This window comes from Phoxinus phoxinus (genome assembly GCF_949152265.1).
Source record: "Phoxinus phoxinus genome assembly, chromosome: 3".
NCBI lineage: Eukaryota > Metazoa > Chordata > Actinopteri > Cypriniformes > Leuciscidae > Phoxinus > Phoxinus phoxinus.
The window spans coordinates 18,733,389-18,760,929 of record NC_136878.1 but is presented as its reverse complement, the minus strand read 5'-3'; the positions used below and the strand labels follow the sequence as shown (position 1 = coordinate 18,760,929).

Here is a 27,541-nt window from a genome sequence, read left to right as displayed (position 1 = left end):
TAAATACTATAATAGTATATAAATACTGAAATCACACTGGCCCAAATGTGTTTTTAAAACTACAGAGCGGTGGACACACTTTTTACCCAGTAGTTTATATAAGACTGCCATGTTCTGAGAAGAATATTTTAATAAAAAGCAAATACATTTGTAGTTATGCTGGTATTGATGAATGGATGAGTGTCCTATCACATCCAGATTTGTGGCAACACTTTGAACTGAACACAGACAGCACACAAGTATTGGAAAAAATTATATTTTAGAAGAACTCACTAGAGGTGACAATTTTCATAACATGAAAAATATACATCGGTATTTTGTCTTTGTACATTAGGCAAAAGAATTGCAGTAGTCTGTCAGAGCCAGAATAAAATTAACCAGAGAATTAAAGATTGTGGGAGAGAGGATGGGATACAGGCATGCACACACGCACACACCTCTGCATAACACTTAATGCTCACTCACCCTTAAACACATACACCTCATCTGAAATCCCAGAAACTGTTAGCAAGAAATCTACATTTAAAGCATGGCTAAGAAACCTATCAAAGAAACCACACAAAAGAGATGTCAAGCGCACACACACACACACACACACCTGCTCTGATACAAGGGAGAATCTTTACTAGAAATCTTATATGAATATCCAATTGTAGGATGTCCTCGCAAAGTGGGCAACGCAGTTATTGCTACACCAAATAATTCAGAATGCTGGTACAAAGGTTATGAAAAAAAAAAAAAAAACACATTCACACAAACTTGAGAGGATGTTAAGCAGTTCTTAAACACGTTCCTCCCTTTAGCTCCCGTTTGATGCAGGGCATGTAACAAGCCAAGCGATTTAAATTGGAGGCACTTTTGAAAACAAAAGAGAACTTAAAACATGCAGAAAAAAAAAAAAAAAAATCACATATGATGGGTTTCCTTGCCATTGCCTTCTCGCCTCAAACGGACAAAACAAGAGAAAAGATGAGAACCTGACACTCAGAATGCAGTCATCCTTTCAGCCAAAATAAGAGCACCCCCCCCAACCCAACCCTTTTAAAAACCAAATCATAGAAATACCTTCATGACCCCTAATTAATAAGAAAATGACGTGCTTTACAGCTATTTTTACCTGAAGTGTCCCGAGTGAGAAAGCCATCCAACATGACGAGCATGCTTTGAGTTCTAATTATAGCTTACCCCTTCCTTCCCCACCCTAAAACTGGATTGAGTTTGAGTGACTTGTTCAAACCGACAGGCGGGTACGTGAGGCCGCTTGCACCTGTATCAGATCTGATGCACACTAAGAGATGTGAGGCAGCAGGAGGTGGAGGGTAGGAGATGAACTATACTCTTCAAGAACTGTACATGATGTCACACTCTAACTACAGAATTGCTATTTTATTTGGTACTAAGTCCTGCTGGATGGATAGGAACAAGTTATTATATATTATCCGGTTTTTATGTCTGTGCTATGTACACGTCTTTACAATCTCTTCCTGAAAAGTTGTATCAGTTCGTAGACTTGGAGAAAAAAAAAAGAAGGAAAAAAGCATAATTGTTTGTAAGTTTTTTTTTTCTCTTTTTTGTTGGCACTTGCTTGGCGTGTTCTGTCAGCATCTGTGATGTTCTATTGCAGCCTATTAATGCCAGTCTGTTACTGCCAACATTCAATGAAAACCAGTCCAGCAATAGGGTGGTAGAGTGCAAGAAAACAGTGCCATGTTGTTTCTCAACTGGAGACCTGTGAAAGACACCGACAGAGATATTAGATTAGATATTTCAACAAATGTTAGACTAATAGACCTTTAGACATCTCAAGCCTTCAACAGTTCATTTTGTCAGTGACATACATCAGCAATATAAATCTTTTGAAACTTAACTTGCTTTAAACATACACTACCGTTCAAAAGTTTGGGGTCAGCACAATTTTTTTTATTGTATTCAGTAAGGATGCTAGCCTGGGGAAACCCAGACCACTTCCGGCAAATTTAGATTTGCTCTGCAAGTGGGTCTGGCAAAGAGCCCATTAAAACCCATTTCCAATCCGTCAAAATCGTGGCACCAATCAGAAACGTTGGGGCGGGCTTTACACGATGACGACAGAGCAGCGACGGTGACGCAGATTTTGTACATTACAGAGATGGATGTCGCCGTGGAACATCACTCGTTGTAGCAGCTATCGCGTCTGTTTCAAGCGATTTAAAATTGTCATTTACAAAAACGGCAAAAGTCGTCAGAAGCCATTGCTACATCTTCCTGAAAAACACAAACAGAGAATTGCTGAGAGTCTCAGATGTTTCTCCGTCACTCTGATTGGTTTTAGATCTATCCAATTGCGCCCAGAGCCATTTGAGCGACGTCCGTTGGTGACGCCCCTGTGGAAATGAATTGTCTATGGAGCTTAGCCAGACCCTAACTCTGTTACAACTGAGAGTGGTCTGGGTTTTCCCAGGCTATAAGGATGCATTATTTTGATAAAAAGTGACAGCATATCATTATTAATATTACAACAATTTATTGAGCACCAAATCAGCATATTAGAATGATTTCTGAAGGATCATGTGACACTGAAGACTGGAGTAATGTGTGAACGAGGTGGAAACAGTACAACCAACTGAAATGCTCTGGACTAAAGGGTCTATGAGTTACCTACGAGAGGACAAAAGAGCCACTGTTACCTAATAATCTTTAGCATCGAACCTCTATTTTTAAACAAGCCTTGTGAACCTGTTCTAACAGGTTAGCCCACAACATTACTATGACAGAACTCTTCTCAGACTGACAAAAGCCCTAGTCAGAGGGGATTAGTTCTGTACGGGATAGTGAGGCTACATGAGAGTTGTGATTTTTAACCCAGTACAAATCAGCAATGTCAGAAATGTTTTCCACAGGTAAAAACAGACCAGTGTAAATCAACATGCTAATAAAAAGTCACCTGAGAGATAGCTTTAAAACTTGCGATAACAATTCTCTGCATCACCTGGCTCTGTGCTTGTGAGTTTTCAATTATTGGTAGTCAGTCGGGGAATTGAAAAAAAAATAAAAATGGTCACAAGACATCAGCAGTAAAACAAGATGGTAAAAGTCCACTCGCTTACCCTGAAAATAGTGAAGCTACAAGCTGCTAGATGAATTTCACTCAAAGGCAGTCTCTTGGCTTTTTCTCACACAGCGGGCAACTTTTCTTTTGAATTCACCATGTCTGTCTTCTCTCCACTCTTTCTGAAATATTAAACATATTAATCCATAATACACATATAATTTAGCTAATTTATCACTGAAGTGAATAAAAAGTACAGCAGCATCACATTCAGCTAACATGCACACAGTGGAACACAAAGCATATATTATTTTTTAAATAATTATTGATCAGCTGCTGAGTACTGTAGTTTTAACAAGTTAGCATCAGACTTACTGCTGCATCAACATTGGCAGGGGAATCTCCATTGGGGTCAGCTAGCATAGAGATGACGCTAATCATAATGGTCTCTACGGTGTGGATGGGGAGCCAACGCTCTTCTGGTTTCTCGTAGCCGTATTTATCCTCCCCCGGTTCGTGCAATATCGAAATACAAACATCACCATTCTTGTCAACTGCAAACACAATACAGAAACAGGACATGAAATTGCATGCAAGTTATTACAGTCTTCCAGTTTGACATACATGAACCATTTTTTTCTGTTGCTACAACAATAATAGATAGATATGGTTGCTGAAAGAATTATTAAATCAACACAATAATAAACAAGTGGACGGGAATGTGAAGGTTTTTTCCATAATTTTCCCCTCATTCAAATATTACACAGAAGAATATAACTTTAAAAAAATTATTTAAAATCATGTACATTCACACGAAAAACCTCCTGTCATATCAATAGATTTGATCAAAGTGATTTATTTTATATAGAGGTCTACTAATGGAAGCAGACAAGTTTAGATAAGAAGACCAGCCAAAAACACACACAATGGTAGGCAAGCCCCATTACATTTAGCCAGTGAAATAAAATATTTACATTCTGAATAAACAACAAAAAGCACTTGCATGAGGCTGAATTCACAACACTAGGTGTCAGTGTAAGTGCAATATAGCTTTTATATCAGCTATTCATGGGTTGAGCTTGACCTAGTCCAGCTCCACCTCTGTGGATATAATGGATGGAGGGATAGAGTTATGGGTAGGGTTAGGGTGTGGTTGAACCTTCACCCATTACACCCAAATTACAACCAGAGAGGAGGAGCTGAACCTCACACTCCACCCATGGCTCTGAAGTGAGAAGACTCTCCATCAGCCGATGGCAACCTGAATAAGGGATGTTTACATTCTGTGGAAATCTGCAAACCTACAAATCTCACAAAAATGTTTGTCAGTTTTCTCAAAAATGTGAAAGACCCAGTGTGGTGAACCCACACTTACCATTTGGATGCCATATTTCTGTTATGAACTTCATTTTAGGAGGCCTGAGAGGATAGTCTTTGGGAAATGTAAGATGGGCTTTAAAGACGCCACCCTCACTGTAAACAGAAAAAAAACATAACAGGCTTAGTGTTATTCAGCAACAATATTGTGGTGGTAAATTCTTTGCAATGTATTAAATATTCTGCAACTGCTTAAACTGAGCCAGTTAAGACCCCCTATGGCACCGCTAAAATGTGCGTGTATACATATTCATCTTCATTAAGAACAACCACAACCAGGCTGTCATTTGCCATGGGGCAATCCATATTAAAATCATAGTTTACACAACATTTTTAATTCTGTCATAATTTACTCACCCTCATTCCTATATGACTTTCATTTTCATTTTCAAATTTTGAATAACTGTACTGCTCATTCTTTGTTAATGATGACAGTTTAAATGTTTGGTTGCACTAATCCTTTAACTGATGACATCATTTAAATTTGTAAATAAAAATGTCACATGGTATTTCATAAGACAACAAAAAGACTTACTAGAGTGTATCAGGAGGACCGATTATTAGCACTTCCCATCTGTAGAGGTCATTATCATCTATCAAACCAGCTGAGAAACCTTCCACAGGATTTTTATTTAGTTCTGTCAGGAAGAGAGAACATGAAAATACTGATGAGCTATTTTAGATAAAAGAAGAAAAAGTAAATGTGCCATTTCAGGCCACTAGTTGCATTTGTGCTTACACATGGGGGTTAATACTTGGACCTACACAGTAACAACAACACCAAAAACTGTTTTCACATCTGGGGAAATTTTAAGACAAGAAATTAGCAATTTGCCTGTTTGTTATCAGTTCAACTGACTGTTGGTGCCTGTGGTCTCAGACGCTCTGTCTGAAATTCTGTGTTCTTATAATAGAGAGCAAAACAAAATCACTGTAGGTTTGGGGATGACCGCCTTGTTGGCAAAAACAAGTTGACAGTAGGGTAATCCAGTCACGGATATGTCATTTTTATGAGGGCATTAAGATCTCACAAGTGCCACCTTTTCCTGGCCTGTATCTTTTAAGTCCAGCATAAATGGATGTTGTGAGGCTTTTGTTCCCACAGAGGGTCACTGAGTTTAGAACGAGGCTGGTGAGTTCACCAAGCTGGTCCTGCTGAAAGGAGACAACCAAAACAGCCCCGATCCCCTGAATTAGTCAATCAGCCGCAGGGCCACCGCAGAACCTGACGCCATGACAGACCCGGGGTGCCACTCACCCTGTCAACCCTTGGAAAGAAATAGGCGAGTTGCCTCTATGAGTGTGTAAGATGAGTAATTTTGGGGGGATGGGGTTGCTTGAGCTGTCTATGCAGCAAAGAGACAGCTGTCATGAATTAGATCTAAAAATTTTAACATGATCTGAAATGTTCATGTTTAAACTGAGAACTCATGTAATCTGCTTAGCTTGACCCTTTTACAAATAATTCACTTCACTGGCTGCACTGCGCAAATGGGGCCCAGTGGATAAATCCTCCTCTGGGTTGAGCTCAGTAAAGCTGACACTCACGGATCATGTTGCTCAGTGTGTTTATTGACCAAAGAACAGGAGAAACAAACTAGTAACGACTCTAGTAACAGCTAAATTTGTATATAACCAAACAATAAAACAAAGCACGTTGTGTGTTGATCACGTATGTAAATCTAGTATGAAGAGTACAGTTGGACTGGACTGTACTGAGTCTGACTGTACTGTAGTTCTCTCTGTACCAGTGAGCTGGTGTTCAAACAGCAACCATCAATTTGTTAGCTTAGCTGTTAGCCTGCTAGAAAAACAAAGGGATTTGATCGCCCCGCTGCGGGGACATGGTACACAATGTACGGCTTATAAATCTCACCTTTGCGCCTTGTGATAACAATACTGGTTTGACGGATCAAGATAAGATGGTGAACGGAAAGGGGACCAATGACAGAGTTTCCTTGAGACTATAACCGACGGCTGGTGCTCCTATGTAAACTGCGTCTGGAGTCCGGACACAGATGTCAAAACACGGACTGGCCGACTGCGAGCGGCCCCGCCGGAGTGATTACAGACAAAACTGTCTGACATACATCTACACAAGCAAACTAAATAAAACCAAACGAATGCACTCGTATTACTACTTTAAGTAATTCTTAACGGCTCTTGGATGAATATTCCATCATAAGTCGAACCAAAACAGCATTTAAAAATAACAAAAGACGGCGGAGATAGCCTTTAGCCGGCTACTTTAGCTGCTAACTCGCTAACGAATGCTTTACAATAAATACAGCGCTCGTTAGCAGCTAAACTAGCGGCTAACGGCTAACACGTCCGTCTTGACTGCATTGACAGGCTAAATGTTCACCGGTTTGTTAGCCTGGCTTTGCCAACAGCCTTGAAAAATTACCTGCTAGCTGTCTCCTGAGTAACAGTGCTGACTGGGGCTCCGTCATGTTTTTATAAGTTATATTCTAAGTCGACAGTCGTTCACCTCGTTAAGGAGAAAATATGTTTGAATTTGCTTGCACGTCTTTCCGTCTCTTCTCTAGTCCGTTTTGCTCAACATTCTGATCCGGTGTGCGCATGCGCTCTGCTCTCTATGAGGCCGCGAGGAGAGAAGGATTCGCGCATGCCCCAGCATACACTAACAAACAGTGATGGCTTTGAGTGCAAGTTTGTATGTTAGCTCCGATGATGCTGTTTGTGTGAGTCTATTGAAAAGTTTTTCAAGTCCAGAATTCGCGTAGAAGACGATACAATTTTTTTTAGACATGTACATTTTAATTATGTTGTTAGTGAGTCTATTGAAACCGTGATTCCAGTCCAAAATTCACGCTGATGAAGATGATAAAATAATAACTAGACATGTATATTTTTTTCAAGAAAATGTGAGTGGTGCTTGCCGTGGCAAAACTCGGCACTTTTATGTGATGCAAGATAACACGATAAGCACCACTAAATAACGGCATAGCCTGTATTTATAAATGTTTCGTTGTTTCCTTTTAATGCTCTACTTAGTTTATGTTTAAAGATTAATTAGGCAGTGTTTTCTTAGTTTTTGGATGCCAGAGTTTAGGTGAAAAGTTTTTTATTTTATGGACAGTAGTGCCATTCAACCACTGGGCGACAGTAAAGAGGTATACAAAATTGCAGTTAATCTATTGCATTTATTGATCGGCATATCATTTAATATATCCGGATAAATGGAAGAAGATGGATAATTAAATTTAGAATTTAACGAAACCCATCCTGCTTTTTATAATGGTAACCCATGTTATTATAATGCATACCACATACTTCCTATAGGTCACTCTACTGTACACATGTAGGCCTACATGTGATGATGTGGTCTTACAGAAAACGTGGGTATATCATGCTACATAATCTGGTACAACAAGGTATATACAGAGGCTTTGTATTTTGGAGAAGTTATAGGCAGCTGATTTCACAAGAACAAAAAATTTGTGCATCATCGGATTCACAATTCTGTTTCACAATTCTGCTTTGAAGAAACCTCTTGGGGGGAAAAGATGAGTTTATGGCCCACTATAACTGAATAGAGACTCTCACTGACAAGCTATCACCAGTAAACATGATTAATGATCTATCCATGCAACAGTATGAAATGTTAACTGTATAAAAACAAGGGTCATGAACTTCACTCAGTTGAGTAGACAATACAAGATGAGCTTTCCGTAGGCTATAAAGAATTCCCATGGTGTTTATTTTCTGGCAGCTCTTTCATCAGACCTTTGTCCTGGTATTCAGACTTCAGAGCAAGAGCATTAATGTGAAACATAATGCCAAAAGCTTTGCAGATCTGGCTAACTGATCAGTGTAAAGCAGAAAGCATGAAGGGAGCATGAAGATGAAAATCTACTGGTTTGTGGTCTATATTGCAACACAAGGAGGAACTGTTCTGCTGCCTGTGACCTGAAAAAAAGGGGGTAGGGCTTGATTCTAACTTGATAACCCTGTAGTGTGCTGTGTATGCAGAGGAATGCCTTTCTGTTTCTACAAGTGTCATCTCAATGAACACAGCGAACAACGAAAGAGAAAATAAAATAAAAGGCCAGCAAAAAGAGATGGATTAGAGCAGCACTGGACATTGGAGCACATCGACTGAAGTGTAAGTATGATTGAATTAGCAAGTTGCTTAAATTGTTGAAATTGTGAAAGTAAAATGATCTTCTCATGAAATGTCCAATATACATTTTATGACCAAATGAATTATTCAAATTAAAAATTGTGAAAACTGAAATTTAGCATAGCCTCAATGTCTAAAAGACTGGTTGTAGGCTGAACAATCATATGGCATTGTCCTGTGGTGGTCATACACAGCTAATCATCACGACAGTGGCATTGAGTCCTGACCTGAACTGAGCTATTGATACCTTTTTGGAAGTATCATCTGTTCAGACTATCACTAAAAGGGAAGTTTAATCTGATAAATCTTCCTTCAAGCACAATGAAACATATATTACTACGTAAAAAGATAATATTGGCCATATATTATTATTAGAAGAAGATGGCCTTCCTGTGGCAAATGTGAACTGCTGCATCTAAAATAACATCAGCTTGTGGGTTGAGTTGGTGACAAGACAGCTTGCCGGGTGCAACTAAGATCACAACCAACTTTGAGATAACAAGTTCCGGTCTATTCCATTCTCACAAAATGTTGGTCTGTACATACAGAAAAACAATTAAGATTAATTGTAAAAGTATTATTATTGAAAGGACTAATTTGTTTGTGAGATGAATGAAATGACAAGTAGGTAATTCTACTATATCTACAAAAATTGTGGCAGCCCTTTTAACACTGATGCTTTTTATGGTTGGTTTAAGAGTTCCTGGCCCATTTATTATCTAAGTCCTGCTTAAAATGATGTCACTGTGCTTATTTGTCATTAGCAAGTTCTGACCACACAATGGCCACAATAGGTAGCGACACTGTTTTCACAAATGAATATAAATAGCATCATTGGTCGTAAACATCCTCCAGACACTTGATTCATGCAAAGCCTTTGACATTTTTATTAGCTTTTTTTCACAAAATACAAGTTAAGTTTTCCTAATCCAGCAAAACTAAACCAAATTATTTGATAAAACACTGTTGGGTGTTTATTTCCATATGAGGCATTTGTCTCCAGCCTTGTTCATTAATTGCGACTACATGCCTTTTCTTGCTGCCATGGTTACTTCAATCTTAAAGCATTGTCCAGTGTCCTGGAATCACATGGAAGCCATGTGAGTTTTATGCCACAGTTCACAAACCATTCATCAGTATAAGAGGGCTTGAAAATCACAATGTTTTGGCACTTTTACCATCAGTGTAGTGCTTAAAAGTCATTTTTCTTCTTACAGAGGCAAAAAAGTATTTCGGTAACGATAGAGTCAGAGAGCACTATGGCCTCCAACCAACACAGACCAAAACCCCGCTTGAGCCTCCGCTCAAACACGACTGTACCCTATGGCTCCATGAGCTCTGAGCAACCAGAAAGTGAAGCACCCTCCGTTCAAATAACCCCCATTTCCCAGAGACGCTCCTACATCGCAGTGGCAGTGCTCTGCTACATCAATCTCCTCAACTATATGGACCGTTATACTATAGCAGGTGAGCACCAAAGCCATAGCAAGTGTGATGGTTTACAGAATGTCACTAGAAATAGCAACAGATGTTGTTCTGATTCTGTTCCAGGTGTGCTGATTAGCATCCAGAAATACTTCAAAATCTCTGACAGCACATCAGGTCTCCTACAGACAGGTATCAGTTTGAATTTGTAGCACATTGCACTGACAAAACAGTAAGAAGGAAGACAACATTGCAGAACTTGATTTTACAAGAGTATGATCTTGTTTGAGATGAACAAATAGGTGTTTTACTGTCATTTTGTAAGTTCGTAAAAAGCCTGGCATTAAGCAAGACACAAGTAGATATGTTAACATTTGTATTGGAGTTTGCATTGCTTGAAAGCAGCAATAAGTCTAAATGATCTAATCTGACGCTGATCTGGTTTGCAGTTTCATGCTTACTCAATCTCCTTCTGCTCTAATCTCCAAACTGTTAGTTAGTTGATTATTCTGCGTACTGACATTCTTTAAAATAATACACAATTTGTTTCATGGTTTTGCATAATGTAATTATGACATCATGATACACAGCATCATGTTTTGTTGTAGCCTTGACAAAGTTGAAAATTGACAAACTGAAATGACATGTAGCTAAAAAATATCCAGTGGAATTTATTTTTTTAATTATGTATTTATTTGAAAGAAATTAATACTTCTATTCAGCAAGAATACATTCAATTAATCATAAATGAAAGTAAAGACATTTATTATGTAAAAAAAAAAAATCTGTTTCAAATAAATGCTGTTCTTTTGAACTCTATTCATCAAAGAATCCTGAAAAAAGTATAACGGTTTCTAAAAAAAAATGTAGGCAGCAACTGTGCTGTGATTCATGTGAATGTGAAAGCAACACTTGCCTTGTCCAAATACCCACACTACCCACTTGAGAGCGCGTGCACACAACAGGAAGTAAGTGCACAAGACTGTACCATGTCTTAAAAATGCCAAAGTGCAGTGCACTTAATGCACACAAAACCCACACTATCTCGAATACCGCTTCAGTGTGGTATTCAAGGCTAAGCATATCCCATCATGCATTATGTTCGGGAACTCATGTCCCCCGAAATCATGTATCATGCAACCATCACTGTAATTTAAATTAATTAGATTCATTGGTTCCAGATTCCATTTAGTAAAAACATGTTATTGGTGCAAAGATGAGTATAGTATGTCTAGGCCAATTTTGTACAAATTTTGCAACTGTTTTTATCACTTAATTAGAAGCACCACAATTTAAAATTTGTGTCTTCTGTCAGTTTCATTGCGACTACTGAACAGACATGTAGAAGTTTATTTTAAAACGCAAAGTATTGAATATATAATAAATAAAAGCACTTGCATGAGTGTCCCATTCAGTAATCAAAAGTTTTACAGACACACGCTGTCTCTACGCCTACTTGCTGCGTTCCACTCCACTTTTAGACACGCACTCGCAAACTTCCCTAAGCACTTCCCCTCGAGGGAATCCTCGCCACCATTTTGTGCCACTTTGTGAAGTGAAGTGACGAGTGAAGTTTACATGGACAGCCCCTCGTCCACTCTATTTTTACAGAGGGGGCGAGTCTACTTCATATCATGCAGCTCCATATACCACAATGCAATGTGATTGTGACGTCACTGTATATAGCGTTTAATTTACCACCACCACAAACAACTCTATGATATATGAATTATTATTTTTTACATTTAAAACAACCCAAACACACAAATATACATATACTGTAGAATGCTGCATTAAACAAATTTGTAAGGGGGATAAAAGGAAAGAATATATCAACTCCATAAGGGATTCAAATGATCAAGGGCTTAGGACGTCCCAATTCAGCACATTGCAAGGGTTCCGCCAGTAGTAGACACTCGTGCAACGAAAGCAATGACGGCTACATCAGAGTGAACAAGACTGAGGGAAGTTAGCGAGGGAAGGGGTTATAAAAAAGCAAACTGGAACGCAGCCCTGAATACTTGGGCCAAATAGAGGAAATACGTCATGCAAGTAAACAAGTGGTAAAGTGCAAAGACCGCAAGTTTAGGTATTTGGACAAAGCAACTGAAAGTAAAGAAAACGCCTAGTTCTGTTCCTCTTTGTCTGTGCGACCTAGTGTCCTAGGCCTTGTCCAAGTCAAGTCAAGTCAAGTCATCTTCATTTATATAGTGCTTTTAACAATGTAGATTGTTTCAAAGCAGCTTTACAGTGATAAACGTATAATCTAAGGTAACAGATTGTTTTGGCTTTATAGCGGTTCTTGAATAAAGATATTTTCCAGCTAAAGTTAGTTTTGATTGATTCACTTCTGTCGAAGTGATCATTTGTTATTAAATTTGGGGCCGCTAAGACGACATCGTTTTTCTCTAAACAGAATTTAAACGTGAACCTGTGATAAACGCTGATGGCGCTCACGTGCGCATCAAGAATTAATTCTATAGTTATATGCGTTTGAATATATATATATGCGCAGGTTTGTAATTCCCTGCAAACCATGCCTAAACAAACTACTTGTCTTAAATTTTTATACAGAATTTTATTCTATCACTTTGGGGTAGGTACGCAAGCCGAATTTCCCCACAGCGCTTTATCTGTAGAGTGGTAAAGGGATCCTCCATAGGGAGAGGCTAGTTGGCACTTCAGCACTGCGTTGACATCGGGTCCTGGCGCTGGTCCTTCATCAGATCTGTATACGGCCTGGATCCGTCAGGCTGCGGGAAAACCTCGGGATAAACAAAGACCCTAAAATTTGCGTAGATGCCATTCTTCTTATGATGTAACGAGTACATCAGGATTTAAGGGAAGTGTTCCCAGTTCCGGCTGACCTAATCTATGCAGGCTAACATTGAGTTACAGAAGTCTATAATGTATGATGTGAATGCTAGGTCAAAGTGATGTGTCTTTAATCTAGCTTTGAACTGACAGAGTGTGTCTGCTTCCACGACAATGGTAGAAAGACTGTTCCAAAGTTTTGGTGCTAATTAGGAAAAGGATCTACCGCCAGCAGTCGATTTTGATATTCTAGGTATTATTAACTGGCCGGAATTTTGAGATTGCAATAGACGTGAAGGACTATTATGCACTAAGAGCTCGCTCAAGTACTGCGGAGCTAAACCATTTAGTGCTTTGTAAGTAATCAGCAATATTTTAAAATGTATACGATGTTTAATAGGTAGCCAATGCAGTGTTGACAGAACGGGGCTAATATGGTCATACTTCCTGGTTCTGGTAAGAACTCGAGGTGCTTCGTTTTGAACTAGCTGTAGTTTGTTTATTAAGCGTGCAGGGCAACCACCTAGTAGAGCACTACAATAATCTGACCTTGAGGTCATGAACGCATTAACTAATTGTTCCCCATTTGTCAATGAGAGCATATGGCGTAATTTAGATATATTTTTAAGATGGAAAAATGCGGTTTTACAGATACTAGACGTGACTTTCAAATGAAAGATTGGTATCAAAGAGCACACTCAGGTTCCTAACCGACGAAAAAGACTTTACAGAGCATCCATCAAGTGTTAGACAGTATTCTAGGTTGTTATGTGTGGAAGTTTTTTGTCCAATAATTAGAATCTCTGTTTTTTCAGAAATAGGAAATTACTAGTCATCCAATTTTATTTATATCAGCTATGCATTCCGTTAATTTTGTGAATTGAAGGTTTCGTTAGGTTTTGAAGAAATATACAGCTGAGTATCATCGGCATAACAGTGAAAGCTAATTCCATGTTTCCTAATGATATCTTCTAATGGTAGCATGTACAGAGTGAACAGCAGCGGTCCTAGTACTGAGCCTTGTGGTACACCATACTGAACTTGTGATCGATAAGACATCTCGTAATTTACTGCTACAAACTGATAACGGTCAGATAAGTATGATTTAAACATGCTAGTGCAATTCTATATAAAAGGATGTTGTGGTCAATGGTGTCAAATGCAGCACTAAGATCAAATAAGATAATTTTGTCCCTGATATTATCGATCTTATAAGTGAAGTTCATAAAGTCATTATTGCTGTGTTGCTTGGAAACTTCTGGGCTTGAAGCTTTCATTTTCGTTAGTTTAGCCACTGTTTCAAATAAATACCTAGGATTATGTTTATTTTCTTCTAATAGGGTTGAAAAATAAGCAGATCTAGCAGCTTTTAAAGCCTTTCTGTAAGCAATCGAGCACTCTTTCCATGAAATACGAAATACAGGCGCTCTGGCTCCTGGCAAACATGTGACTATGGTGGGTGGTGTCTCTATTTTCACGTTCCTTGTAATATAATCTGCAATAACTAGCACATTCAACAGGATTCTTTATTCTTTATTATTAGTCCACACTAATAATACGCATATTTTTCACTCCTTTTTGGCTTTCCGTCCACACTGACATGGGAAAATGTCTCAGGTTATGACTGTAACCCTGGTTCCGAGCGCAGATGCTTTCGTCTTGGTGTGCGCAGAGATTTCACATGGACAGGCACTTGTTACTATGGCGTCGTGGGTATAGTGTTCCCACAGCGTCTCGACGCAGCTCGAGTTTCCTTGAAAGGGAACATCTCAGGTTACGACTGCAACCCTGGTTCCCTGAAGAGGGAACGAGACGCTGCGTCGAGACACTGTGAGAACGCCCCTGCATGATTGCGTCGTGAAGCACATGTATAATCAGTCCAATGGAGAGACGAGACGTCATAGGCGGGTGAAGTCATCGACCAGGAAACTATAAAGCACACCTGAAAACAGACCGCGCTAGCTTCTGATAGGCAGAAGCAAGTCGATCACAGGCATACAAGGAGTATGGCAGGGCGACGCAGCATCTCGTTCCCTCTTCAGGGTACCAGGGTTAAAGTCGTAACCTGAGATGTTCCCTTTCAAAGGAACTTGAGCTGCGTCGAGACGCTATAGTACATCTATAGACGCTATAGTAACAAGTGCCTGTCCGTGTGAAATCTATGTGCACACCAAGACTGAAGCACCTGTGCCCCTGGAGTGGAGCCAAGGTCAAGATCAAAAACCTCACTAATGTGTGCGGTGAGGCAACATCCTACATCACAAACATATTGGAGGGAAACTCCTGACAATAATGTTTTAGAAGCAGCCATACTCCTAGTATCTTGGTCTGACGCCTCACAGTGCCACGAAGGAAACGTTACTAGAGGGTGGCTCCCCAAGGATACACCACTTAAAGGGACATGTTAAGCAGCTAAGGCCGCCCGCCGCCATGTGCACCTTTAGTGTGGAGGGGGATAGACCTGTGGAGAAACGCCACTGCAGGAACTCCAGCACTGCAACCACAGGGCAGATAACTGGGTCCAGCTCGGTGCCCTGAAGCGGCGAACCTGCGCATATTATACATTGTATTATAGTACATTGCATATTATACATTATACGTTGCCTCGGCAAACGTGAGATGAGCCACTAGATTATTACTGTAGATATGCAGACCCATAATATACGCGCTGCCTCGGCAAGCGTGTGATCTGAGCCACTAGATTCTTATTGCAAACCCGAAATCTACGCGCTGCCTCGGCAAACGCGAGATCCGAGCCACTAGACTCTTATGCAGCCCCGTAATCTACGTGCTGCCTCGGCAAACGCGAGATCCGAGCCAAATAATCTTTATTGACTTTCTCCCCTTGAGAAGAAAGCCAACAGGAGCAGAGCTAAAACTCTCGATAGTGCATATGTTACACGTCGGGATTTATGAAGGAACACTGTCAGCCCCCTTTTACTAGAGCTGACCGTGCATGCTCCACTCCCAAACAAAAAACACATGAATCGCGTGTGTCCCCACTCGAAGTGAAGCGAGGGCCGGGACGAACACACGATCCAAAGCTGTTTGCTCGCCATACTCCTGTCTAAATATATAATTTATGCTTGTGGACAAACAACAATAAATACACAGAGACAGATTCACACTGATTAAAATGATCCTGTCAGAAGAATTGCACAATAACTTTATTACTTATTTTTCCGTCTGTATCATCTCAGTGAGCTTTGTGAGGTTTTACGCATGCGCAGTAAGGTGAATTTAGCTTTTTCAGGCTTTTTCCATAAGTTTCTCATCCACACTGAAACATCTGAAAACGCTAGTGTGAACGGAAAGCAATTTTAAACGAAATTTAAAACATTTTTAAGCTGTTTTCAAATGTGTCCGGAATAATGTAGACGTAGCCCTAGTGTGTGCCAGTTTGTTCCCTTGACTAATTATCCCCTTCACCTGTTGTCCAGTTAATTAACTCATTAGTTCCTCTGTGAATTGAAGTCCTGCCTTATTTCGCTTCTTTGTTCCGCATCACCTAAGTTACTTGGTTGTCAAATCAGTTTTCTGAGTGTTCCTGTGGATTTTTGAATGAAAGACTATTGTATTATACTCATGCGTCGTGCGCTTCCTTGTTACAGCCACACCGTGTTTTTTTTTTTTTTTTTTTTTTTGCGACCTTTATCTTCTCCCCCCTCCCTCCATCACCATGGTTCTTCCTGCTGTTCACATGTTATGCCTGGAGCAGAGGGCTAGATTTTTTTTGGAATTGGTGTGCCAGGTCCAGGGAGCGGCCCTCATGACAACTTTGCCACACTGGTGGAGTGGGTGCTAGGGAACAACTTTTCACCCCTCACCATCTGCGCTCCGGAGGACGACACCAGCCCCACTCGAGACCCAGAGCCCACTCAGCCTGCACCCTGCTGGCCAGGACGGATGCCTCTGCCCACCACAGGCACGGAGCCAGAGCCTGCCACGGACAACTAGCCAGACCAATATGAGCCATACCCCACCCCTAAGCCCTAGCCCTAGCCCTAGCCCAACGGACACGTCTTACCACTGTAACTATTATTTTCTGTTAGTGTCTGGTTTGGCTTAGTCTTTGTTTTTTATTTCTGTTCCTGTTTGTCTCTGTGACCTAGTTTCCTAGTGTGTGGCAGTTTGTTCCCTTAATTAATTATTCTGTTCACCTGTTCAGTTAATTAACTCATTAGTTCCTCTTTGTATTTAAGTCCTCTCTTCATTCAGTTCTTTGTTCTGTGTCATCTAAGTTATGTGGTTGTCAAATCTGTTTCCTGCATGTTCCTGTGGATTTTTGGATTAAAGACTATTTGTATTATTTTCTCCTGCGTCATACGCGTTACAGCCACAAAGTGACAGAACACTGAACCAAAAAAAGTAGGGGGGTTTTTGTGCTGCGTTTTTCTTTTTCTTTTTTTTTCGTCACCATGGACCTTTCTGCATCCTCCTTTCAAATAACCCCCATTTCCCAGAGACGCTCCTACATCGCAGTGGCAGTGCTCTGCTACATCAATCTCCTCAACTATATGGACCGTTATACTATAGCAGGTGAGCACACTATACCAAAATCCATAGCAAGTGTAATGGTTCACAGAATGTCACTAGAAATAGCAACAGATGTTGTTCTGATTCTGTTCCAGGTGTGCTGCTTAGCATCCAGAATTACTTCAAAATCTCTGACAGCACATCAGGTCTCCTACAGACAGGTATCAGTTTGAATTTGTAGCATATTGCACTGACAAAACAGTAAGAAGGAAGACAACATTGCAGAACTTGATTTTACAAGAGTACATCCTTGTTGGAGATGAACTAATAGGTCTTTTACTGTCATTTTGTAAGTTAGTAACAAGCCTGGTATTAAGTTAAACACAAGCAGATATGTTCAAATTTGTACATGTAAATGATGTAATTTGTCTTGGAGTTTGCATTGCTTGAAAGCAGCAATAAGTCTAAATGATCTAATCTGACGCTGATCTGGTTTGCGGTTTCATGCTTACTCAATCTCCTTCTGCTCTAATTTCCAAACTGTTAGTTAGTTGATTATTCTGCGTACTGACATTCTTTAAAATAATATTCTTTGTTTCATGGATTTGCATAATCCATGTGACACAATGTTACACAGCATCTTGTTTTATAGCTATTGTTGTAGCCTTGACAAAACTATGGGAAATTGTATTTAATTTATTTAAAACTCTTATTCAGGAAGAATGCATTAAATTGATCAGAAGTGTCAGTAATGACATTTATGAGATTTGTTTCAAATAAATGTGGTTCTTTTGAACTTTCTGTTCATCAAATAATCATGAGTAAGTATAAAAGTATCACTGTTTCCACAAAAATATTAGGCAGCAAAACTGTTTTTCAACATTGAAAATAATACAAAATGTTTCTTTGCTATCAGATAAATAAATTACATTTTAAAATGTATTCAAATTGAATCGGTTATTTTAAATTGTAATAATATTTCACAGTATTACTGTTGAGCTTGATGACCATGACCATAAAAGAAGTATTTAAAAAAAAAAAAAAAAAAAAAAAAAAAAAAATATATATATATATATATATATATATATAGATATATAGATATATATAATCCTTGTAATTGTTGTATTCTGTTATGTTCTGTTTTGGCTTAGTTTATTTGTGTTTTAGTTATGTTCCTGTTTATTTGTGTGAACTAGTTTTCCTAGTGTGTGCCAGTTTATCACCTTAATTAATTACTCCGTTCACCTGTTGTCCAATTGGTGCGGAAAGAGTTTTGGGCGGCTCTGGCAATAAGATCTCAGGGAGAGTCCTATCTTCCGGCAGGCTCTGGAGATTCGATCCACGACCACCAGGATACAGGTAAATGATTCAGAGGCAGTGATGAAATCCACTCCTACGTGTGACCAGGGTTCGTGAGGAATGGGCAGTAGTTGGAGCTTTCCTTCAGGAAGATGGTGTGGTAACTTGGAAATTGCGTGGTACAGCCTTGGACAAAGCGGTTGACTTCCTGAGACATGCCTGCCCAATAATAATGGCTGCAGATGACAGAGAGTGTTTGTTGATTGCCTGGAGGACCGGACCCCAGGTGGAGCATAAATCCATCCCTCAGGACATCCTGGCAGAGCAGGTTCAGTGCAGGTTTACTTTGGCGATCTGGTCGTCCAGGGGCCAATGAATGGGACTGACGATGGCGGCTGGAGGGAGTATTGGCTCTGGATTACTGTTGGGTTGATCAGGTGCATGAAAGGGTGTCCGCTTTCAAATTCTTTGTGCCAGGACAGTAGGTAACAGTAAACTGAAATCGGGTGAAGAATAACGCCCAACGGGCCTGGTGAGGGTTCAGACTTTTAGCTTCTCTGAGATATTCCAGATACTGGTGGTCTGTTATGACCTCAAAGGGATAGTTTCTATAATTCAAATCAAGTAAAATGATTGTTAGGCTGCATAAATTATGTCAGCCGGAACTGGTAACACTTACCATAACACCTGATGTACTCTTTCATAAGAAGAATGGCATCTACGCTAATATTAATCAGCCAGATCCGGACCGTATTAAGATCAGACGAAGGACCTGCACCTAAACACGACCACAACGCAGCCCTGAAGTGTCAGCAGATACTGAACTAGACTATCTCCTGCTAAGGCCTCATCGACACAACAATTTCTTTCCACAACAAAAGTTTTTTCCTGTGTACAGATGAAAACGTTATCCAAATGATTCCCGCGGAAACAACAAAAAATGCTGTATTGTGCATGCCAGACAAGGGATTGCCGATGTCACTTTAAAGAAAGAATACACGCCCACGTACATACGCATTCAAATGCGCCTGTCTATAGACTAAATACGCATGTGCATGTGCCACCATTTTCACAGATTCACATTTTTTTAAGGTTACACAAATATGAAAACGGTATAGTTTTCAAAAACTAGGACTTTGAAACCTGTTTCAAAGTTTGCGTTCTCATGCTACCAAAACGCTGTTGTCGTGTAAATGAATGGCCAAAACGCATTAAAAGTTTTCTGTTTTCAGTTGAAAAACGGTGTCGTGTAAGTGAACTAATTATTTTTACAACGGAAATTAATCGATTATAAACTTGCATAAGCTGGACAATGACTTTCTTCTAGAGCTGCTGTACATTCAAAACAAGCATTATTGCATTATTTTCAAATGTATGCTGCTTTGAAACAATCTGTACTGTAAAAAGCGCTATATAAATGAAGGTGACTTGATTAGTGAAAAGCATATTTTTCCTGCTTTTAGCCCCATTGTACCCTATTCTCCTGCGTCTTGTACTTTCTTGTTACAACCACACTGTGAAAATCCCAAACTTTCAATGGTATAGTGCATCTTTGCCATCAATCCTATGTTAACATATGTACAGTTTTTATCTTTAGCTTTATGTTGCTGGCGCCAGTTTTTGGTTACCTTGGAGATCGCTACGACAGGAAGCTTCTCATGATCGTTGGGTTGATTGTGTGGATTGTCACAACACTGGGCAGCTCTTTCGTCAAAGAAACGGTACTGTACAAAGTCTTTATGGGGAATTCCGGGGTTTCAGTGTAATCTTTGTGAAGTCTTACAACCCTAATAATGTGTAATTGTTTCATTTTGTACCTGTACTTTTGAACAATATCTTTATTTTACTATATTTAACAGTTAAAATGGAAGACACCAGAATTTTAAGTTACAGATCTGTCTTGATTCTCACCACAGCACTTCTGGATTCTGGTCCTGACGAGGGCCTTGGTTGGGACAGGAGAGGCCAGTTACTCCACCATAGCTCCTACTATCATTGGTGACTTGTTCACTGGCAACCAAAGAACTCTCATGATCTCCTTCTTCTATATCTTCATACCGGTCGGAAGGTGAAGGTCTTACTAAACTATATTTAAGAAAGATAAATGTACTCTGATCTGGAGAAGTTATATATAATCATATATATCACAATTTATTCAATCGTGTTGTTTTGGTCCTAAAATTTCATTGGCTGAGAGGCAGTCTAAAGTGCATATATACAGACTTTTAACCATTTATATGACCAGGGCTGTGTTTCCCAAAAGCATTGCAACTTCAAGCCTAAGTTGATCGTAGAGACCATTGATGGCAATGGTCCTATGATCAACTTAGGCTTAAGATGCAGTCCAGGTCAGAGCAAACTCTGCTCTTCAGTCGATTCTAAAGATGTCATTGGTCATGTAAATCACAGTGCTTTTTGCCTACTCAATGCTAAAACAATTACTAACCCCTAACCCTACCCTATATCCTAATAACACAATACAATGTTACCATGTTGACAAGACTTTTGTTGAATTTATTTACTCTTTCTGATGGAATGTGTTCTTTTAAATTTTCATTTAGTGGTCTAGGATATATAATGGGAGCAACTATAGCTAATGCAACAGGGGATTGGCGTTGGGCCCTGAGGGTAAGAGAAAATATATATTTTGTAAATATATATGGAGAGAGAAAATATTGCACAGAAGCTATGTTAACTCTACCGTGTTAGATTTAATAATCTGTTAATCTTGTTATCATGCAGTAAACTGAAATGTAGCCAGCTATAAAATAGGCTCTGCATTGCATTATATTTTAAGGGTCTAATTGGTTTTCTTTCCTTGGACTCCTATATTGCATATCTGATCTATATTCAAGCTAAAAAACGTGGAACAGTTTTAACCAGTTTTTATGCTCTGTTCTCAGTAAAACAGGGGTCTTAAAATACAAATTAAATGTATTAAACAACATTGCAATATTAAGTTAACTTAAACCAAAGTTGAAGATGTTTTGTTGTCTTTCCATCATTGAAATGTACATTTTTTTTTTTTAAGTTTATGTGCATCAGTAATGATTAGTTTAGTGGCTTTGCTATGCAAGCATACATTTGATAATATAATCAAGACAATTACCTTCCACATTTCTAAAAGAAAGTTGAGCATATATTTGAGTTTTTTTTCTGATATAGTTCAGTCCTGCTCTGGGAGGACTGGGTCTGCTGCTCCTCGTGTTTCTGATTCCCAATCCTCCTCGTGGAGCCTCGGACGCCCAGGGAGGAGCAACTTTGGAAAGTACCTCTTACAAGGAGGATGTCAAGTACCTCTTGAAGAAGTAAGTCACATTGTAAAGACCCACGTTACATTAAATGTTCATGTCATTCAAATCGGCATGTGCTCATAACAATCTTCAAAGCTTTTTTTTTTTTTTTTAAATGTATAAAAAAGAAAAAAGTATTTATAACTTTTTTTAATAAAAGGGGGGCGGAGGGGTGGGGGGCTTCAAATATTGTATTGGACAATGGAGGCCTTTCAGGTCAAAAAGGTTGAGAACCACTGCTCTAAGGGTTTTCACTTATTAAAGGTTGTTGCAAATATTACTTTTTTGTGTGTGTTTGGTTCTGTGCCCTTCTTCCAGTCGGAGTTTTGTCTGGTCTTCTCTTGGCGTGACTGCCATGGCTTTTGTCACAGGGGCTTTGGCCTTCTGGACCCCCAGCTTTCTGTCTCGTGCACAGGTTAAACTGGGACTCAGACTACCTTGCAATCAAGAGCCCTGTAACCCTTTAGACAGGTACAGCAAGTTTATTGATGCTTTTTGACTTGATATAATTGAACTGATCTTAAAGGAAAACAGTGAGGTTAGCAGTAGACTAAAAGTGAGATTAGCCAAAGATTGGTTAAACGGCAGAGACTTCCCCTGTGATAATGTTCATATCTGCGTGTTCCTTGCATAGATACCACATACTGTTTACTGCAGCTGTTTTTCCTCTTGCAATCCTGCCAATATATCTGATTAAGTATGTTTCTCAGCCATTTGTAGCTCCAAACTGAGTTGAGAGAGTATTTATCAGTTTGACTGGTCTGGTAGCTCCTATGAGGAATAAAACACAGAGAATGTTCTGAAACTGAGGCCAACATTTAATAATATTACACTGTTTCTGCCTTCTCTTGTGAAAGTTACATTTTTGGAGGAATCACTGTGGTGACAGGGGTTGTGGGAGTGTTTCTGGGCACCTACATATCAAAGAAGCTGAGAGACAGATTTCCGAATGCAGACCCTCTCATCTGTGCTTTTGGCATGCTCAGCTCCTCCCCCTGCTTTTTCATTGCCATCATCCTGGCAGGCACCAGCATCCCGGCCACTTACGTAAGCCAAGCTTAGCCACGTTTCTGCCTTTGGCTGGATTATTTTCTGTTATTCAGTATTTGTGTTAATATTTAAAGGAATAGTTCTCAAAGCTGTATGACTTTCTTTGTGTGTGTGTGTGTGTGCGTGCGTGCGGAAAACAACAGAATAACATTTAAAGGGTTAGTTCACCCAAAAATGAAAATAATGTCATTAATGACTCACCCTCATGTCGTTCCAAGCCCGTAAGACCTCCGTTCATCTTCGGAAAACAGTTTAACATATTTTAGATTTAGTCTGAGAGCTTTCTGTCCCTCCATTGAAAATGTATGAACGGTATACTGTCCATGTCCATAAAGGTAATAAAAACATCATCAAAGTAGTCCATGTGACATCAGTGGGTTAATTAGAAATTTTTGAAGCATCAAAAATAAATTTTTGTCCAAAAATAACAAAAACTACGACTTTATTCAGCATTGTATTCTCTTCCGGGTCTGTTGTCAATCTGCGTTCACGACTCCGCAGTGACACTGCTGACGTAAGACGCTGCTGACGTGTTATCTCGTCAGTGTAGTATTCGGGTTCAAATAAATATGGATGGGCAAAAAAATGCAAGTCTTCCTCTGTGTCGAAATCCTTAGACATGTTTGCGAAGATTGTTTTGTTTGCATCGTGCGTCTCCCTCAGACTGTAAACGAAGCTCGGGCTTTAATGACATTATTTTCATTTTTGGGTGAACTAACCCTTTAAAGATTGTTTAAACTGTTTTTATCCTTAAAATGTAAGTTGTATGGCCAGAAATAATCCTGGACCCCACTGACTTTGAATGTACATACAAAAAAATATATATTTTGTGTTCCACAGAAGAAAGTCATACAGGTTTGGAACAACATGTGGGTTAGGAAATGACAGAATTAAACTTTTTGGGTGAACTCTTTTATTTTCCAGTGTGTGATTATTTGATTAAATTGCTGACTCTTTTACATTTTAACTAACCTAAACTTAACTTGCTTAGGGATATAGATTGAGTACATAATGAAAAACAACACCGATTATTTGCTGTTATGGCACAGTTTCTTATGTTTGTGCCATTTTTACAGACATTCATTGCAATTGGAGAGTTGTTGTTGTCCCTCAACTGGGCTCTTCTGGCGGACATTCTGCTGGTGAGAGGTTTACACTTCTCAATACAACATGCAGAAGTGAAAAAAACTGTTTTAAATTAGCACAGGGTGACAAGCATGTGAAAACATGCTAAGTGATTCAATAAAGCTAATAGCATAAAAGTAAAATGTCATTATGCTTAAATTTAGAAACGTTGAGAACAGGGATGTATTGTATAATTATTGTTTCCAGTGTGTGTGATTAGATTAAATTGCTGAAAAATGTTGTGTGCAAAAGGCATCTTTTAATTTTATTCATATTATTTTTAGTATGTTGTCGTGCCTACTAGGAGAGCTACAGCTGAGGCCTTACAGATTATGGTCTGTCATCTTTTAGGAGATGCGGGAAGTCCATACCTTATTGGTGCGGTAAGCATATTTTAACCCACAATACTTTCACATTAAACAGCAGTAGGGTCAAAGGCTATGCTGTCACTATCCAGAAGTGCTATAGAACACATGGCACTACTGGACACAAAATTGCACCTTGTGAAACAGTAATTATTTTTGCCATAATTACAATGGCTTTTTTACAGTGTAGAAGTCATATCAAATAGATTAATCACGATTAACTGCATAGCATATACTGTGCTAATATGTACATATATATTATATATACAAAGTTTTATCTTAAATGCGATTAATCAATTTGACAGAACTATTTAAAAGACAAAATTACTGTGTTTTGTTCAGATCTCAGATGCTCTGAGGAAGTATAAGCCAGACTCTCCCACTCCCAGCTGGGAATTCTACAGACTGCAATATAGCTTTCTTCTGTGCCCCTTCATTGGGATCTTGGGAGGCCTGTTTTTCCTCACGACCTCTCTGTATATCAAAGAGGACAGGAAATCTGCAGAACTGCTCACTTCAGGTAATAACAGGCTTTTGTAATGCAGACTGTCCAAACTGTCTGTCTGTCTTAATGGTGCCTTCAGATAATGATTGTACGGTATGTTCTTGGACATGGTCAGCCAATTACATTTTTCAAAATTAATAATATAAAGTGTTTAATGAATATAAGACACATCCAGTAGTTGGCAGATAAACAAAACAACAACAGTAACAATTTTAAGTAAAAAAGGGATATTTAAAATCGCCAATTAAAATGACTGATTAATTGGAAACAAAAGCTGGTATGTCAAGCTATTAAATTATTATATATATATAAAAAGTTTATTTATATGTTAAAAATCAATTGTAATTTTAGTTCACAAGTTTGTTTATTCTAAACACACCTACTGGCCTCTGTTAGCTAACTCTTGGCACATATAATATCATTTCAGAGACAAAGTTTAAAAGATTACACTATGACCAAATCTGTGCTGAAACATGTGTTGGATTTTTACACAAGGCTCAAAGGCTTCTTCTTTTTTAAGTATCATGACAAACACAATGCTTCTTGAGAAGCAAATCAGCATATTAGAATGATTTCTAAAGGGTCATGTGACACTGAAGACTGGAGTAATGATGCTAAAAATTCAGCTTTTTCGTCACAGGAATAAATGACATTTTTAAATGGAAAATGGTTATTTTAATGTCTGATACTATTTCACAATATTACTGTTTTCACTATATTTTTGATCAAATAAATGCAGTCTTGGTGAGCATAAGAAACTTATTTCAAAAACATTTTAAAAATCTTAAGGACCCAAAACCTTTGAACAGTAGTGTATATAAAAGGTATATTATCAAACATTTGCATAATCTGAACTTTACTTAATTGTTTTATGGCACAGTTTATTTGTTTTAAGCTTACAAATCATTGTTCTGTTTATTTTCAGATTTTGAGTATTACCATGTATTCTCTTATATCTAAAGAGAGTAAAACTATTAGCAGTAAAAAGACGTAAGTGAGATTAACCAGAGATGTGTTAAAAATATTCATACCGGCACAATCCTTGTGTAGAACAGAAGATACTGTTTAGCAGTTCTTTCTATACTTGTCAATATTTCTGTTATACTGAGGGCCGAACTCTAATAATATCACAGTCCAATGCACCCGTTTCAAAATGTGAATGTCAAATTTTATGCAATCTTGAAGCTGGTTTTGGATGTTACTCCGTAGCGATACATAAATGCATATATTTGAATAATTCTCTTCCTTTCTGTCTTTTTCAATTCAGGACAGGCTCCTGCACCACCAGAAACATCCACAGAGTCACTGTGACCTTTTACACACCGACCAAGACCTTGGATGAGCTTTGCTACATCAAGCAGGCACTTGTAAATGAGACATGGACATATTTTAGAAACTTTTTAAATAACAATGAGCAGACGTTTTTAAAAACACTGTGACAAGTTTAAGTACAAGTTTACATCACCAAAACACTGGACTGGAATCTTACTGAGAAGAACAAACACAGGCTGTGTTGTGTTTTAAACATGTTTGAATTAGTCAGTACTCACACATACATATGTGAGTAACTTATTGTCTTGCTTACATATTTTTCACAAAGGAAAATTAATGTGCCTGCTATGATTTTTTTTTTGTCACCCATTTATGCTAAACAAAAAAAGTTTAGACAAAGCTCAGCATACCATGTACTTGTCATTGGAAGCTTTCGGCCTGCTTTCTTCTCTCAGCAGCTGTGTACTCCTAATGAGAGCCTCAGGGGAACAAGGGGAGAACATCCCCTCCTGGACTAAATCTTAAAGCTTGAAATACTGTATGTGCCAAATTAGTCCTGAGACTGGAACATTTTAGCAAAAATAATAGGCTATTTAAATGTCATTATTTTATTGTACTTTAAAACATGTTTTGTATTGTTTATTTTTTTATATTTCTTTTTGTACAAAAAAAAGAAGCTTTTAATTAAATGTAGCCTATATGCTTTTATTTTTATGTTCTGGCTGCAATTTAATTTCCATAAATTCTGTCATACCCTTAAGCAACAGTAGGTGGCAGAATATACTCATGTTTAAATCACCAGCGCTTGTTGACTGCAAAACATTCATGACCTGAACAGATGGAGTATTACTAAGCCAAACCATGAATCCTTTATTCAACCCTGTTATCAAGATGTAAGATATGTCAATAAAAACCCTGAATTGTTCGATTTAGCAACTTACACCCAATAAACATTAAGTAAACATCAGAATTTAAGAGCAATATAAAAGAAGGGGCTGCCAACTCGTTTTTTTTTTTTTTTGTAAAAAATAAATAAAATCTTGGGTGTAAATTTTAGGCTATTTATTTATTTTATTTACCCTGTTTACAAGGGTTGCACACAAAATGTCGTAGGTCACAGCTTGTTTTTTGTACTTACAATTAACTTGCACTGTGAACAATTTTATGATGAATAAGTTATGGCAACATATGTTGTTGTTACATTGCTTTAACTCCTCAAAATAAGTTATAGCCTACAAGATTCAACTCATTTTTTTTACAGTCGGTTTAATGCCATTTAAGTTGAAATGACTTATACATCCAAGTTGATTGTACTTAATTTGAGGCAGAAACTTCTTTTTACAGTGAGTTTACTATAATGAATTG

At 38.5% G+C, this 27,541-nt stretch overlaps 2 protein-coding genes across 8 annotated transcripts; one reads left to right on the top strand and one right to left on the bottom strand.

The window, feature by feature from the left end:
* Positions 1 to 240: 240 nt before the first annotated feature.
* Positions 241 to 6,948, bottom strand: ube2g1a (ubiquitin-conjugating enzyme E2G 1a). The gene is made up of 6 exons (XM_079605793.1): positions 6,813 to 6,948; positions 4,941 to 5,043; positions 4,404 to 4,501; positions 3,404 to 3,582; positions 3,087 to 3,210; positions 241 to 1,729 (listed from the first exon to the last, which is right to left on the bottom strand). Exons 1-5 carry the CDS (start codon positions 6,856 to 6,858, stop codon positions 3,124 to 3,126), a joined length of 513 nt encoding a protein of 170 aa, XP_079461919.1. The 5' UTR covers positions 6,859 to 6,948; the 3' UTR covers positions 241 to 1,729; positions 3,087 to 3,123.
* Positions 6,932 to 27,224, top strand: spns3 (SPNS lysolipid transporter 3, sphingosine-1-phosphate (putative)). Of its 7 annotated transcripts, none has more exons than XM_079605786.1 (14): positions 6,932 to 7,110; positions 8,386 to 8,534; positions 9,770 to 10,019; positions 10,104 to 10,169; positions 20,151 to 20,287; positions 20,483 to 20,634; positions 21,128 to 21,194; positions 21,732 to 21,874; positions 22,178 to 22,330; positions 22,717 to 22,906; positions 23,986 to 24,051; positions 24,319 to 24,417; positions 24,742 to 24,919; positions 26,172 to 27,224. In XM_079605786.1, the coding sequence occupies exons 3-14, from the start codon at positions 9,812 to 9,814 to the stop codon at positions 26,213 to 26,215; spliced, it is 1,503 nt and encodes a 500-aa protein (XP_079461912.1). In that variant the 5' UTR covers positions 6,932 to 7,110; positions 8,386 to 8,534; positions 9,770 to 9,811; the 3' UTR covers positions 26,216 to 27,224. The 7 variants fall into 7 exon arrangements, with proteins under 7 accessions (XP_079461912.1, XP_079461914.1, XP_079461913.1 ...); XM_079605788.1 differs by lacking the exon at positions 10,104 to 10,169 and adding an exon at positions 17,423 to 17,488 and having other exon boundaries at positions 6,995 to 7,110; positions 8,402 to 8,534; XM_079605787.1 differs by having other exon boundaries at positions 7,031 to 7,110; positions 8,402 to 8,534.
* Positions 27,225 to 27,541: the final 317 nt, after the last annotated feature.

Coding starts and splice junctions, on each gene's coding strand:
- ube2g1a (XM_079605793.1), bottom strand. CDS start 6,858: ATGACGGAGCCCCAGTCAGCACTGTTACTCAGGAGACAGCTAGCAG. Junction 4,502..4,940: donor GGTCCTCCTGATACACTCTA/GTAAGTCTTTTT, acceptor TTCTGTTTACAG/TGAGGGTGGCGTCTTTAAAG. Junction 3,211..3,403: donor CTGCCAATGTTGATGCAGCA/GTAAGTCTGATG, acceptor TTAATATTTCAG/AAAGAGTGGAGAGAAGACAG.
- spns3 (XM_079605786.1), top strand. CDS start 9,812: ATGGCCTCCAACCAACACAGACCAAAACCCCGCTTGAGCCTCCGCTCA. Junction 21,195..21,731: donor ATTGGCGTTGGGCCCTGAGG/GTAAGAGAAAAT, acceptor TTTCTGATATAG/TTCAGTCCTGCTCTGGGAGG. Junction 21,875..22,177: donor GTCAAGTACCTCTTGAAGAA/GTAAGTCACATT, acceptor CCCTTCTTCCAG/TCGGAGTTTTGTCTGGTCTT.